Source organism: Xenopus laevis, chromosome 2S, assembly GCF_017654675.1.
Source record: "Xenopus laevis strain J_2021 chromosome 2S, Xenopus_laevis_v10.1, whole genome shotgun sequence".
Lineage (NCBI taxonomy): Eukaryota > Metazoa > Chordata > Amphibia > Anura > Pipidae > Xenopus > Xenopus laevis.
In genome coordinates, this window is record NC_054374.1 from 43,559,181 (window position 1) to 43,574,970 (window position 15,790).

Genomic DNA, 15,790 nt, shown 5'->3' on the forward strand with positions numbered 1-15,790 from the left:
AACCCCTGCAGACTTCTGTCCCTCCAATAACAGAGCAGTATCAAAACGATTACTAGCCAGCAAACTTTCAACTGTCCCTGAAATCACTAACAGGCAGCAGCTCTCTCCCTACACTATCTCTTCAGCACACACAGGCAGAGTGAAAAAACGCTGCAGGGCTTCGGTTTTTATAGGGAAGGGGAGTGGTCCAGGGGAGAGCTTCCTGATTGGCTGCCATGTACCTGCTGGTCTGGGGTGAGAGGGCAAAAAAAAGCGCCAACAATGGCGAACCCAAAATGGCGAACGTCGCGCGACGTTCGCGAACTTCCGGCGAGCGCGAACACCCGATGTTCGCGCGAACAAGTTCGCCGGCGAACAGTTCGCGCCATCTCTAGTTAGCACATGTATGACCGCAGATAGAAACAAATGAGTATCATCCAGCACAGATGGGCACTAAGCCCCGGCACAAAGAGCGGAACCCAGATGGCAGTTCTCATAAAGACATTGCACCGATGGGACAGATTCCCGGCACATAAATTGTCTCATATCTCATTACCAAGGACATGGGCTGACACTAATCCTGGCAAGATTTTTTGTCAAAAAAAAACTCCACACTGTTTTTTGAAATTTCATTCTCCAGCAAACCAGAGAAGTTGACTAAAAAACGTGTGTTCAGAAAATTATAGCTTAAATTTTGAACCAAAACATGTGTTATTAACTTAACAGTTATTCTGCTTGGGTTCTTTTCCTTCATATATTTAAGTCCCATTGACTTCTAAATGAACTCGCTAGCTTTTAGATGGCAACATTGTTAAACAAGTTTTTATTGCTTAATGAATCTCAACAGTTCCAGCTTTAGAAACTCAAATTTACAATTTTCACCTCAAAAAACTAGTCACCTTAAAGGCTAAAAGGTTCTAATTCAAATGCTGCTAAATTTGTCACAAGTTACTTAAAGATTATGTACCCACAGGTTTATGGATCTGACAGACACAAAGCCCAGACACACAGCCCCATCGGTTTAGTATTGTGATCATAGCAGAGAATTGTTTCATATACATGATGTATGGATCCTCAATACCCCAGGCCCTTCATCCCAAATAATTGACACTGACACCACAACTGGGTGGAAAGGCCGCAGCTTAATTTATTATACATGTTACCATAAATACCTTCAACATCCAAATAATTAACCACCCATAACAATATCAATAACCATTCATAAATATATACATCAACATATACATAAACCATTGCTGGCTGCATCATTACATATGCTTAAACAATCGTACACTTACCAAACCTGAGGCTAGTTCCCAACATGCCCACTTACTTTGGCAACTAATTGGACCTAGCCCCAAAATGCCTATCTCTCCCTCTTAAACTACCCCTTCCATTTTCTTTCCCCTTTTCAGCTGCTCATAGTGCAGCCCACCACGCCCCCTATTGCTGTGACAATAAAACACATTATACCCTTACTACCCTCAGTCGTCATACTAACAGGGAGTGAGGTGGGAAGCTGTCTCCAAAAAATGGCTGCTTCTTCCCCACGCCCTAGCATACTTATACCCTCTGTTACCACTCCCCTCACTCTGCCAACTACAATGCTCACAATTCCACACCCCCGTGAAGGCCCTGATTCATCCCTCAGTCATGTCCCTGTCCCTTAATCGTTTGGCTACGCTCCCAGGAGGAGTATGTTAAATGTTAAATGCCTATGAGTACGTGTGACACCACACGAATCGTGTTAGGAGGAGTGTTCTTAACCACCGTCTTCTGCTGGTCTGTGAAAGTGCCAGGGACTTCGGGCGGTGAGTAACCTGAACATGAATGCCTGTGAAAGCAATTGTTTAAGCGAAAGGTCCAGGGCATTTGCACCTGGACCTGCCCAGTAATAGGGTGAGCGGTTCTATTAATAAGCCAGTTTAAATTGCTTCACCTTGTTTTAAAAAGGCAAGGAGTTGGAGCATATCCAACCCACTTGTGATTAGTATATATAAATGTTCGATATAACTACATAAGCCCCCCCCCCGGCTCTATCAGGCACATAGGCCCCACCCAGCACTATACTGGACCATAAAATAATTGACGAAGAACACTAAAATTATCAACATCTTTTAGGTTACAAGTGCCAAAAAAAAGAAAGAAAAAGATAAAGAAGGAAAGTAGATACAGCATGGATAGCCATAAGCTGTATGTATAAAAAATGCCGGGAAGGTGGTATGAGATGTGCAGACCTGTCCGATACCCGGGGGTCTGGTGGGTTTAGGCCGACCTCGGCACACCACTTGCGGGTCAACCTTACACTGACGACTTCCAGTTTTATAGACGTGTGCCTGCCCCACACGTAGGGGGGAAGCCGGATGGGGACGGGAACGGGTCAGGCTATTCGGACACTAAAGGTAGTGCCACTGGCAATGTGCCCTGTGGTAGCCAATTGCCAGTGGTTAAAATATAAAGTTTTACCAATCGGAATAATTTGCCAATGATATTTCGCCGACCACATCACCATTCTGTCTTGATTTCTTCCTTGGGTTTCAATGGCTAGCCATTACAGACACAATATGTTGCCTATTCCACTATTTGGCACCCATATTACTTACAAGTTTTTATGGCTCTATTGTGATGTCATAAGAGATCATTTTGGTACCATTCTCTCAAACTGTATATAGGAGATGCGGCACTTCATTTTGCTTGTATGTGTCAAGAAAGGTTTTGTGTGTAGAACCATCGATCTATTCACCCACAACAAATTTGTTTTTGTAAAGTCTCTTGAGTGCCCCTGATTTATATTTTAAGATTTTACACACCTACTTACATATATAAAAATACAATGGACTATCGCACCCATAATAATATATATTTAATTTTCTGCTTAAACCAGCCTTGCTACCTTGCTATATGAATGTTCCTGAATACTCCAGTATTCTGCCATTTAGTGAATAAGATTAAAAAGAAAATATATATGTACAAATCGGTTAATTGGCTCTTGGCGAAAATATTTCTAGTGCATGGCTGTGTATGTTGTGTGAATGTGATTGGATTGTAAGCTCTGCTGTGGTTGATGCTGAATGGTGAACCTTTTTTGAATAGCTCTGAGAAATGTTTAATAATAAAGCTTCCTAACAATCATAATATGAGGAGAATTTAAAAAGTCAAAGCCCGTTAGCTTGTCTCATCTGACAAATGCCAAGGTTTTTCTTTTTAGAAAGGCAAGGGAAAAATGTATTTGATGACGATGTGAATGGGTTTCATTCCAAACAGAAACTACATATATAAAAGAAAATGTGGCTTTTGGAATTTTAATTACTTATGTGAATAATTGGGTGGTAATGCCCACTTCACTTGTCAGCTAGCTGGGAACAGCTTTATTTTGAACAGATGACTTTATCATTTCTTTAATATAGGATAATAAAAAATATGTACAGGTATATTAATTTCATCGTTATAAAAGTTGTATCTTTCCAGTTTATTTTCACTTTAATTTAGGTCCTGCAAAAGCTGTCCAAAGCACAGGTAAACATAAAATTACAGTTTAGATGAGTGCAGCTGATTCATTTTTGGGTTTAAATTTAATTTTCAGCAAACATTTTTGCTGTTTTGGTTCTTTGTAACCTCCTCTTCACTGTCAACAGATTCTGAGCAGACTGCAGAAAAATGTACACAATTAAAATGCCGACATGTCCTGCTCACATATACAGGATCTGCCTTAAGTACTGTTTTCCTTTTCTGTGTCACAATAGGCAATCAAAACCATTTGGTTGCATCCACGCATCCCCCGCAAGCCATAGGTACACAAACATAAAAGAAATCTCTTTTGACTCATATTTTTGTTGTTCTTGAGGCCAGAAATGCTCAAAGATAATTACATTGAAATGATGGCTCCTGGGCCTCCTCCATACAGAAGCTGATCATCTGTCTAATATTCCCTGTGGGATGAGATGTTCAGAAGATCTACACAGGACCTGCCTATCTGTTCCGTGTTTAATCTTGTGACTGCACTTGGTAATATTGCAGTCTATGATGGCTAGAGGGAAGGGGGGGGGTTAACTTGTTCCTGTTGAAATTTCTGCATTGCCTGGAGTTGAAAAGACAATTATTGTACAAGCGTCCCGTAAATGGGATGTTTGCTGGAACACCTGTTCTGTACACAAGCAGCCAAGAGGGAAAAGGTTTTGTCTTCTGTGGCTTTGGTCTGCAAACATATGTCCTGTTATTGAAGTATAGATCGGCTGTTCTCTGTAATTCGGTGTTATCTCAGTTTGTTGAAGGAAACTGTTGCTTCGAGTTTATGTGTGACCATTAGAATTAGGGTCATGCACTTATTTTTGCAAAGTTTGTCCCATGGCAGTTTGTCCCATGGCAGTTTGTCCCAATATCCCAGATATTTACTTTTATTACTGTAACAACATTAGACCAATGTATGCTCTCTGTTGATTGCTATTGGTAACGGAGATAGTGCAAACTTGTGTTTCTGCGTCACCCTTTCAGAATCAGCAAGTGGATTGATAACGGCTGTTAATGTGAACTCAGATGTGCTGCACAATATATAACTACCAAGGATTATTAAAGGGATACTGTCATGTCATTTTCTGCACTGAAATCCATTTCTCAAAAGAGCAAACAGATTTTGTTATATTCAATTTTGAAATCTGACATGGGGCTAGACATATTGTCAATTTCCCAGCTGCCCCAAGTCATGTGACTTGTGCTCTGATAAACTTCAATAACTCTTTACTGCTGTACTGCAAGTTGGAATGATATCAACCCCCTCCCTTTCCCCCCCAGCAGCCAAACAAAAGAACAATGGGAAGGTAACCAGATAACAGCTCCCTAACACAAGATGACAACTGCCTGGTAGATCTAAGAACAAAAATCAATAGTAAAAACCCATGTCCCACTGAGACACATTCAGTTACATTGAGAAGGAAAAACAGCAGCCTGCCAGAAAGCATTCTCTCCTAAAGTGCAGGCACAAGTCACATGACATGGGACAGCTGGGAAATTGACAAAATGTCTAGCCCCATGTCAGATTTCAAAAAATTAAAAAAAATCTGTTTGCTCTTTTGAGAAATGGATTTTAGTGCAGAAGTCTGCTGGTGTAGCACTATTAACTGATGCATTTTGAAAAAAACATGTTTTCTTATGACAGTATCCCTTTAAGTACAGTGGCTACTGAAGAAACTGTAATTACTATGAATATAAGATATATTACATAGCAAATATATTAATTGAACATGTTTCTGATACATATGTTCTTTATAATGATGCAAAAGTATGAAATTAAAAATGTATGTCGTACTTCTAATGAACATTTATCTTTATTTTTTAGAATCATGTAAAGAACACTGAAGTACAGGAGGAGGTAAACACCAAAGAGAGCCAGGGAAACATATCTCTTCCTTCTCTCCTCTGACACAATGGAACAGCGAAGGATCTTGATGTGGACTCAGGGATCTGTACGCCTCCACTACTGGGCATCTTCTTCTGTCTTGATAGTTTTGACCATGTTATCTTTAGACTTTCCTTGTGCTTCCCTTTCTAACACCTTTAATGTTGAACACAGGGATTGGACATTTAGCCACCTTACTGTACACCAGACCACTGGAGCAGTGTATGTAGGGGCTGTAAATAGGATCTACAAGCTCTCTGGAAACTTGACTCTGTTGGTATCCCACAACACTGGCCCAGGGGAAGATAACAAGTCATGCTACCCACCACAAAATGTACAGCCCTGTAGTGAACCTCGTACTTTGACAAACAATGTGAACAAACTTCTCATCATTGACTATGCTGAAAACCGTCTCTTGGCATGTGGGAGCTTGTATCAGGGTGTATGCAAGCTTCTTCGTCTGGATGATTTGTTTATCCTGGTGGAGCCATCACACAAAAAAGAGCACTATCTCTCAAGCGTTAATGAAACAGGTACTATGTATGGAGTAATTGTTCATTCTGAAGGTCAGGATGGCAAACTGTTCATTGGAACTGCAGTAGATGGCAAGCAGGATTATTTCCCAACACTTTCCAGCCGAAAGCTGCCTCGAGACCCAGAATCATCTACAATGTTGGATTATGAGCTGTACAGTGACTTTGTGTCATCTCTCATTAAAATTCCATCAGACACACTTGCCCTGGTCTCACATTTTGACATTTTTTATGTGTATGGGTTTTCTAGTGGCAATTATGTTTATTTTCTCACTGTTCAGCCAGAAACTCCAGAGGGCATCTCCAGCAATTCAGCCAATGACCTTTTCTACACCTCCCGCATTGTAAGATTATGCAAGAATGATCCCAAATTTCACTCTTATGTTTCACTGCCAATTGGATGCACCAAGAATGGAGTGGAGTATAGGCTTCTGCAAGCTGCTTACCTTACAAAGCCAGGAGCAACATTAGCTAGGTCACTGAAGATCACCACCCAAGATGATGTTCTTTTTGCCATCTTCTCCAAAGGCCAGAAGCAGTATCACCACCCACCTGATGACTCTACATTGTGTGTCTTCACGATCAAGACTATTAACTTACTTATTAAAGAAAGGCTACAGTCTTGTTACCAAGGGGAGGGTCACCTGGAACTAAACTGGCTTTTAGGAAAGGATGTCCAGTGCACCAAAGCTGTAAGAATATTTCCTTCAAATATCTATCTATTTTTTTAATGCAGCTACAAGTTATAATGATGTGTTACATGATATTCTAGGCCCAGCTCACTAAGGCTCACTGGAAGTCAGATTGCAGCATTTCCCTCCAATACAATACATACATGCAGCAAATAAGCTACCATGTGTCCTTACCGTGTCAACCAGAAATTATAAACAGCAGTAATGCTGAAAATTTTGCATTTGGGGACATAAGGACAACGTGCCAATGTTTTATAAAAAATATATATTTAAGAAGTTGTTTTTATAATGGCTTCCAGTCAGATCCCTTTAGTAGATTTTTTTTTTTTATCCAAAACTCCTTAATCAAACCTGAGGGAAAATTCCACTTATCTTTTCTTTGTACAATTACATGGATTTGTTTATTTGAACCACAAAAATGTTGGCTTTAGTAAACAATTTTTTTTGTGGTCAAGGGCTCAGCCTAAGTCAACAGTAGTTTTCTTGTTATGTGAATCAAAATTCCTTGGCTCATCTAACTTGTTTGGCTGGTAAGATATTCAACAATGCTAACCCTGTGATGGATATGTCAGTCTTTAAAAATAATGAGACATTACTTTAAAACATAAAGAAAAACAGTAGTTTAGTTCTTTAGTTTATACTAGTTGTATTTGTTCTTTAGAAAATGTGAGGTTATCAACAGCCTCTAGGTAAAACACAGCTAAACTGCACAGAGAAGCAGACCAACATGTTAATTGCTTTGTGCTGTGAAATGAAATTAATGCGGGAGATTCTTAGATATTATCCAATAACAATGATCTGACAAAAACCATATTCCCTCAAGGAAATGTAAAAGGGAATTAATTACTTGTACTATTTAACTCTGACCTACATCATAATATAAAATTGTGCTGTGAGTTTTAGTTGAATGAAGTATGAATTTGTCTATGTTCTAAACACGCTTTGAAGTGCTGTTTGCAGATAAAAAACAGGGTGGGAATTTCCTTTAAAAAAAGGAGCAGTGACAAAATGTCATATTGTCTCAGATTACTTGTTTTGGGGCAAATTTTATGGCATATCTTCCCAGTTTTCTGCTTCAGTCATTGTTTATGCAGGTGTGTCATGCAGAGAATGAAATTCACTATACCAGTAATAGAATGCACTACATTAAATGATGGTGCATCCTAGTGTGTTCATCTGCAACTATACCTTTAGGCTGTCTCACCTGCCTAGCACTATTCTAGTTATGCTTGCTCTTTACCAGATTAAGATACATAGGGCAAATTCACTAACCTGCGGAAATTTGCCAGCGACGGCTTCGCTCACATCGCCACACTTTGCCAGGCGAAAATTTGCCAGGACAATGCTAATTCACTAAAATGCAAAGTTTAGTCCGATGGCGAAGTTTCGCTAGCATTAATTCAGCAAAGCAAGTTGCGCTAGCGTTGGCTAATTTGCATATGGCGGGAAGTTAAATTTCAATGGACGTATATGTTGCATCAAATAAACAAGCCCAGGGAACGTTAATAAAAGAAAATAAAGTTGTTATAATGCCCTATACATGTGCCCAGTGTATAGTTTATGTGCCATATGTTAGGAAATGTAGGGGGGAAGCCAGGTACCCTAAAAAAATTTACGATCTTTTGCAGCCTATCACCCTGAAAAACTGAAAACTTGCCAGCGTTTTTTTGGGACTTAGAAAATTTTTCCAATTTTTTTTGAGGAAGTCCTATCTACTCTATTGCACTTCGCCTGGTCTGAGGTGGCGAAGGCAAGTCTGGCGCAAGAGGTAACGTTCATTAAAATCTGCATCTTTGTGAATTTGCATAGTTACGTCCATTCGCCAGAGCGAAAATTCACCTGGCATTAGAGTGCGAAGTAGCGATACAGTCTATCTCCTTTGCTAGCGAATTTACGCCACCGCCCGTCAGCGAAGTCCCGAAATGACGTCACGCTGGTGAATTTTCGCCAGCGTTGGTCACTTTGCCCTTTATTTAATTTGCCCCATAGGCTTACATTGCACAACACACCCACGTTTAATTAGTTAAATTGCTCGTTGGAGGCCAAACATAGAACATTAGTGAAACTGTTAGCCAGGAAATGTCCCAGCATGGGCATAGTTGCCACCATTTCCTGGGCCTGATGAAATGATGTCCTGAAAACCGTAACCAATTAGGACCTGCTGCCATAATTATAGCCACAGTAAAAAGCACCAAGAAAAATGTGTAAATATTTTGGTCCATAGCTAGGAAGCTAACAGGCAAATGGATACAACATAATTGCTTTATACGAGGTTCTTCTATTCCTCTATCTCTGTTGCTGACCTTTTCCGCTGATTTGCATTCAAGTGAACTGTAAATGATTCCTCTCAAGCCTCTCCTTAACTTCCTGGAATAATGGGTGCCAATGCTGTAATCAGAAAACTCACCAAGGTTAAACATCAGAGATGGAACAATCCCCAAATACATGGCTAAATTAATTAATTGAAAAGGGCAAAGGAGATTTTCTTAACACCACTGGCACAGATAATACACTTGGGATGTCATATTTATTTGCAGAGAAAAATAATGTTTTGCCAGCAGATTAGCAATATAATACCAGCAGAATGAAGAGCAATATACAAAGCCAATATGGTATGCAGTCATTTGATAGTTGACACTGTGGTCTTACATTTTTAAGGAAGAATTTTCTTTTTGAATGCATTTATCTTTTAAGTCAGTACCTCTCCAGGTTGTGATTTCAGCTGTCTGGTTGCTAAGGTCCAAATGTCCTTAGCAACCATGGACTGATTTGAATAAGAGATTTAAATATGAATAGTTGAGGGCCTGAATAGAAAGAAAAGTAACAAAAAAAGTAGCAATAACAATAAATGTGTAGCCTAATGGTGGCCATACACTGGGAAATCCGCTCGTTTGGTGATGACGCCTAACAGGGTCGGACTGGAGCCTTGGGGGCCCACCAGGCCTGCAAACAAAAGGCCCTCCTAACAGTCGCCGAGGGCCCCCTCCCGAGCTCCAACTCCCTGGCCTGTCGCGCTCTATTTGCACGGACACGTTGCGCTGTTCGCACACACGCAGACACGTAGCGCTGCTCGTGCATGTGCAAAAACTGCGCATACATTTATTTATGAATGGCACACCCAGGGCAGGGGGAGCAGGTCTGGGCCAGCGGGGGCCCATGAGGGCCGGGCCCACTGGGTATTTTCCCGGTTTCCCGCCGGCCCAGTTCGACACTGTCACCAAACGAGTAGATCAGAGTCGGATCAGAATGGAGGCCATACAGGCTGTCGGATCATGGGACCACACAACGGGATTTTTTACCCTGCCCGATTGCCATCTGCCCGACTTTCGGTCAGATATTGATCGGGGACACCCGTCGGATGGCCCCACACACGGGCCAATACGCTGATGACTCAGTCTGTCGGCAGATTTTGTCGCCCTGTGTATGGGGTTCTCTAAAGAGCATTTGTTTTTAGATGGTATCAGTGACTCCCAATTTGAAAGCTGGAAAGAGCCAGAAGAAGAAGGCAGATCATTTTAAAAATATAAAAAATAAATAATGAGGACCAATTGAAAATTGAAAATAGAATAGAACCGGGCATTCTATAAGATACTAAAAGTTAACTTAATGGTGAACCACCTCTTTTAATAACTATATACAAATTTGTATACCATATTATACAGGTATGGGACCCTTTATTCAGAATGCTCGGGACCTGGGGTTTTCCGGATAACGAATCTTTCTGTAATTTGGATCTTCATACCTAAAGTCTACTAGAAAATCATTTAAACATTAAATAAGCCCAATAGACTGGTTTTGCTTCCAAAAAGGATTAATTATATCTTAGTTTAAATCAAGTACAAGGTAATGTTTTTATTATTATAGAGAAATGGCAAATCATTTTTAATAATTTAGATTATTTGATTATAATGGAGTCTATGGGAGACAGCCTTTCTGTAATTCTGAACTTACTGGATAACAGGTTTCTGGATAACAGATCCCATACCTGCACAGGCATGTCTACCCTTATTTTAAAAATTCCATGAATATATTTAATGCATTTAATTAAATCCAAATGGTTAATCTTAAACCCTGGTGTTTATTTGCACTCTGTCTAACCCAATGGGCGACAAAGAGATTTTTTTTCAGACTACAAAGTGGCTCAGAAACTGAGTTTTTTTTATTATCTGATAATAATGTTAACGTCTAGAAATAGGAGAGCTTTATCAGCAAGATTAACATTAGTTTTGGAATATATACAGCTCTTTGCAAAAGTATTCAGGCCACACCATTTCTCTCATTTTATTAAATAACAAATCTTACTTAAATTTACTTAACCTGCTTAAAGCTTCGTTCTTCGTGCCAAAAGAAACAAAGCAACTTTTTTAGTGTGACATAGTTTTATGCTACAAACAGATAAAGAAACTGGAATAGGCTATTTGCTTAATTGTGCGAGAATCTGTTTTTAAATAGTGTCTCAGATTCTCAATTGGATTGAGATTATGGGGCAAATGGCAAGGGCAAAGTGGCTAACGCTAGCGAAAATTCGCCAGCGTGACGTCAGGTGAAGTTGCACTATGGCGAAGGGACGTAACTACACTAATTCACTAACTTGCGGATTTTACTGAACATTACCTCTTGCGACCAGGCGATGCGCAATAGAGTAGATAGCGCTTGCTTCAAAAAAAGTTGAAAGTCCCAAAAAATGCTGGCGTCTTTTACTTTTTTAAGGGTGATAGGCTGAAAAAGATTGTACATTTTTTGGGTGGTACCCGCCTTCCCCCCTACATTTCCTAACATATGGCACCTAAACTATACAGTGGGCACATGTATAGGGCAAAAAAACAACAATTTTATTTTATGAAGCTTTCCCAGGCTTGTGTAGTTTAATGTATTTGCTGCTGCATATACGTTCATTGTACTTTGGCGCCGTATGCAAATTAGGCATCGGTAAAGTAACTTCGATTTTCTTGATGAATTAACGGTAGCCCAACTTCGCTACCTTTCGCCTCCCTGAGCGCAACTTCGGATTTTATTGAATTAGCGGCGCCCTGTCGAAACTTCGCCTGGCGAAGTGCGGCGAAGCCAACGTTGGCGCAACTTCGAAGGTAAGTAAATTTGCCCCTATGGCAGTTAGATCATTTGAGTCACATGACCTACTGTAACTTGTGTAAAATATGAGGATATTATGCATCACATTGGAGTTCCATTATCAGTACAAAAGCACTTGGACTTTGGCCTTGTGCCTTTATATGGTCATGGAAATCCTTGGAAAGACAGAAAAGCCATGACTAATAGAGTAAATTTTACCCAAAGTCCAACATTATGTTTTTCCCTTTTCTCTGTAATAATAAAATAGTAACTTGACCTTGAAGGTAATTAAGCTGCATACAACCATGTTGGTAGAAAAATAATCCTATCGGGTATATGGAATGTTGAAATAGTTTTTAGTACACTTAAGATATGGTGATTTGAATTACAGAAATCCCTTGTTTTGTTAAACGCAGGTCCCAAGAATTCTGAATACATTTTTAAGATGCAGGGGAGAATTTATATTTACTGTTCGCTCTAACAAATAGCTGGTCTAGACTAAAAAAAGAAATAAAATATAGCTGTTATCATGTCATATAAAGAGACTAAGAAATCTTTAGGTTATTACTTTTAGCACTTAACCAACAAACAGAACATTTGCAATAAAATGAAAATTCCCATGTCAAGCATATCAATGGCACACCACTAAGGCATGTAATGGGAAGGGTACATTGCTTTGTTAAACAGCCATTTATAATGTGCACAAAAGCAAGCTCATCAACAACGTCTGTGACCAGCTAAAGGCAAAAGGTCACAGGCTAAGTGCCCTCTTTACAGAGCAGACAACTCCAAGGTGATATCAAATATGCCTTATAATTTAATCTTAAGAGTCCCTTGTTAATTACATGACCTGAATGGTAGTTTGGACTAAGCAAACAAGCTTGTGTTTCGTTTTAATAGATACCCATAAATGTACTTGACCTGTAACTTCAAGCTTCCAGGTCTCAGGACTTAAGTAGTACATCAACGGGATGTCCAGTTTGTGGCCCTCCTGCTTTTGTCAAATAAAATTATTAGTATCATTTGTTTAAATGTGTACTACAACAGCAAGCACCAGTATGTCAATGGCCAGGATCCCAGATTTAACATCTGTTTTATTCTGTAGATTTGGCATCACATTATTCCCTATAAAAATGAATAAGATCACAAATTGTAAAAAAAAATAATGTTGTTATTCTTATATAGTGCTACTTGTACGCACTGCTGTACTTATATTATTTTAGCACAGGAAAACCATGTGAAAAAAGAAAAAAAATGATAGTAGGGACTCTTTAATTCACTACATAGTAGAACATTTGTGGTTTATTTTACTTAATGGTTAATTGGCCCCACATACAGTGTCGGACTGGGACACCAGGGGCCCATCCAAAAACCTTAGACCAGGGGCCCACCATAAAACCTTAGACCAGGGGCCCACCATAAAACCTTAGACCAGGGGCCCACTCTCAGTACTAATGTTCTTCATCTCCTCAATCAACCTTTATTCTCCAAGTCTGTTTTCTTTATACTATATTCAATTATTCCATCTATTTAGCCTCACGAGGGCCCACTGACACCTGGGCCCACCGGGAGTTTTCCTGCTATCCTGGTGGGCCAATACGACACTGCCCACATATTTTGTGCCCATACTAGTCATGGGCACAGTAAGTCCATGTTCCAAAATATTTCTCCAATGCTACAGGATGTTGACACAGGAGTTGTTGCAAGAAATCACAAGAGGACTCTCTTTAAGTAATTTAACAAATCACAACAACAAATCATTTTTACAGTGTAATAATGTTCATAGTTTTTTGAAGGTAAAATGCAGCAGCAGCCATGTGACAGGTACACATCTTGACCCATGACTGTTGACTATCTTCATGCACAGATGGTGGCCATCATCACAGCAATTTGCTTTGGCTGAGGACTTTGTATATAAAGTAATATTTTAGATTTTGGTAGAAACAAACTGCTGAATTAGCTGAAAACCTTTCTCTGAGTGGGGGGCAGCATCAGGCATAGGTCACCAGTTAGCTGCCTGTTCTGAAGAACCTAATATTTCAGAATTAGTTGCCTATAGAGAAGAGAAGGCCATACACTTCATTTTGCATTTCTGAATACTATTTTTCCTCAAACAGCATTTGTTTTCTCTCCATTTGTCAGAGAAACCATCTACAAATCAAAGTGGCTATTTGACCTATTTCTAGCAGCTTGACGTAATTGGCGTAGGAAAGGTTGCACCACTGTTTATAAATCCCCTGACAGGTGTTTAATATAATGTGTGGATTTTGCTTCCATGTAAACTATATAATTTTGCCCAAGTCCTGTGATTCTAGAAGTATTTTCTATTATATATATTGAATTTGGAAGATGCTTCGTTTGTAATAAAGCCTGTATTTATAGGCAAATGTAAATTGCCAGCGGTACACTAACCAGGATTCACTGGGTTCAGATTTATGGATGACAAAATAACTACTAATCATATACTGCATTTATACTGGGAGTCTCTATATATGATATTTTTAAAGAAAAAACACTTCTCTTTAAAAGCACTGGGAGACACCACTATACTATGGCCAAACAGTACCAGTAGTAGAGAGCTAGGGACCTTAAGTAAAAAGTTTATAGCCCATTCTCTGACTATGTGGAGGGCAGATTGGGGGGGGGGGTGTAATAAAAGATGCAAAGAGAAAAATTATTTGCACAAATGAGAATAAAAATTCACATTTTGTAATGTAATATTCTTCCATAGACTGTTATTGCATTGTAAATTTTAATTGCACATTGTGCACTTTTAAGAAGTACTTGAAGGTGTCATACGGGAAATGTAATAATGGTCGCTAACAGAAACATCATTCCCAATGCGAATAAATATTTGCATTGCAAACAAATGTGCTCATGCGACAGTAGGATAGCGATTGAGAATAGTAGAGAATAGTTTGTGATATTGCGCAGTGTATGTAATAAACCTTAATGAAAAAGTTGTTACATTTATTTAAAAAGTTTACGCCACCTTCAGGCAGGTATTAAAGGAGAAATAAACCATAGACCCCTACTCTGCTTGCTTCACTGTCCCTGCTCCAAGCTTCCCATCTACAGTATTTATTCTTTTTAGAAGTCTGCTGACCTGCTATAAAATTTCAGAGTTGAGCAGCGGAGTTCAAAGAGTCCATCTTCTTTCTGTGTTCTCATCCTCTTCTGTACAGCAACAACACAGATCTTGGAGGAGCATGGACAGTTAAATCTATGCCCTGAATCAGCTTCAGCAAGATCCGTATTGTCAACTGTCAGAAGAGGATAAGAACAGCTAGAGGGTTGATGGGGTCAAGGGTTTAGTTCTCCTTTAAAGGTTTGCAATGAGCAATAACGTTTTACAATGCAATAAAAGCCTAATGAAGAATATTCCATTGCAACATGCTATTTTTTTCTTATTTGTGCTCAAATTTGTTGTCTTTGTGAATTTTGTTACATTTCCCCCATAAAGTTTTGGAGCAAACATAACTTTTTCATTAAGGATTTTATTACACTGCAGACTGGTGCAAACTGTAAAGTTTGCACTCTTTCGTCAGAAGTGGCCGCTAAACAGTTTCCAGGGTTCACAAGAGCTATTTTAGATTTGCGCAAAGGAAAATTTGTTTTCTCAAAGGCATACATTTTCGCATTGTGAATAGTGTTTCTGTTACCAATGCTTATTACATTCCCTAAATAAGGTTCTATTTATTTATTTCTCTTGTTGGAGCATAGAGTATTTCACTGTAGTAATATGAAGAATTATACTGTCTACTATCTCATGGCAAACAAACCTGTGCTTCTATCTATCTATCTATCTATCTATCTATCTATCTATCTATCTATCTATCTATCTATCTATCTATCTATCATCTATCCCCATGTAAGGGCCCTACCTAAAGAAAGGTAAATCTATCTATATATCTACCTGTCTCTATCTCTCCTTTTCTGTCTTTCACATTATATCTCTATCTATCATCTGTTTTTAGACATGGACCAAACTTAGCCCTGTTATTACATAAACCCACACTCATGTACTCATACTCTTGTATTCGGCATAGAATTGGTCAGGTTTCAGGTACTCCTGGGGTCTTCTCTGCTCACAATTAAACATGGGAAAGATGGCATATGCAGGA

General features: G+C 39.3%; 1 protein-coding gene across 5 annotated transcripts in view; it reads left to right on the forward strand.

Annotated features, from left to right (window-relative positions):
* Window positions 1-15,790, forward strand: part of plxna2.S (plexin A2 S homeolog) — a 207,578-nt gene that overhangs the window by 36,896 nt on the left and 154,892 nt on the right. For all 5 annotated transcript variants that reach the window (XM_018249152.2, XM_018249150.2, XM_018249154.2 and 2 more), the window contains exon 2: window positions 5,312-6,596. In XM_018249152.2, the coding sequence (XP_018104641.1) occupies window positions 5,400-6,596 (1,197 nt within the window). In that variant the 5' untranslated portion in view covers window positions 5,312-5,399. The remainder of the gene's footprint in view (window positions 1-5,311; window positions 6,597-15,790) is intronic.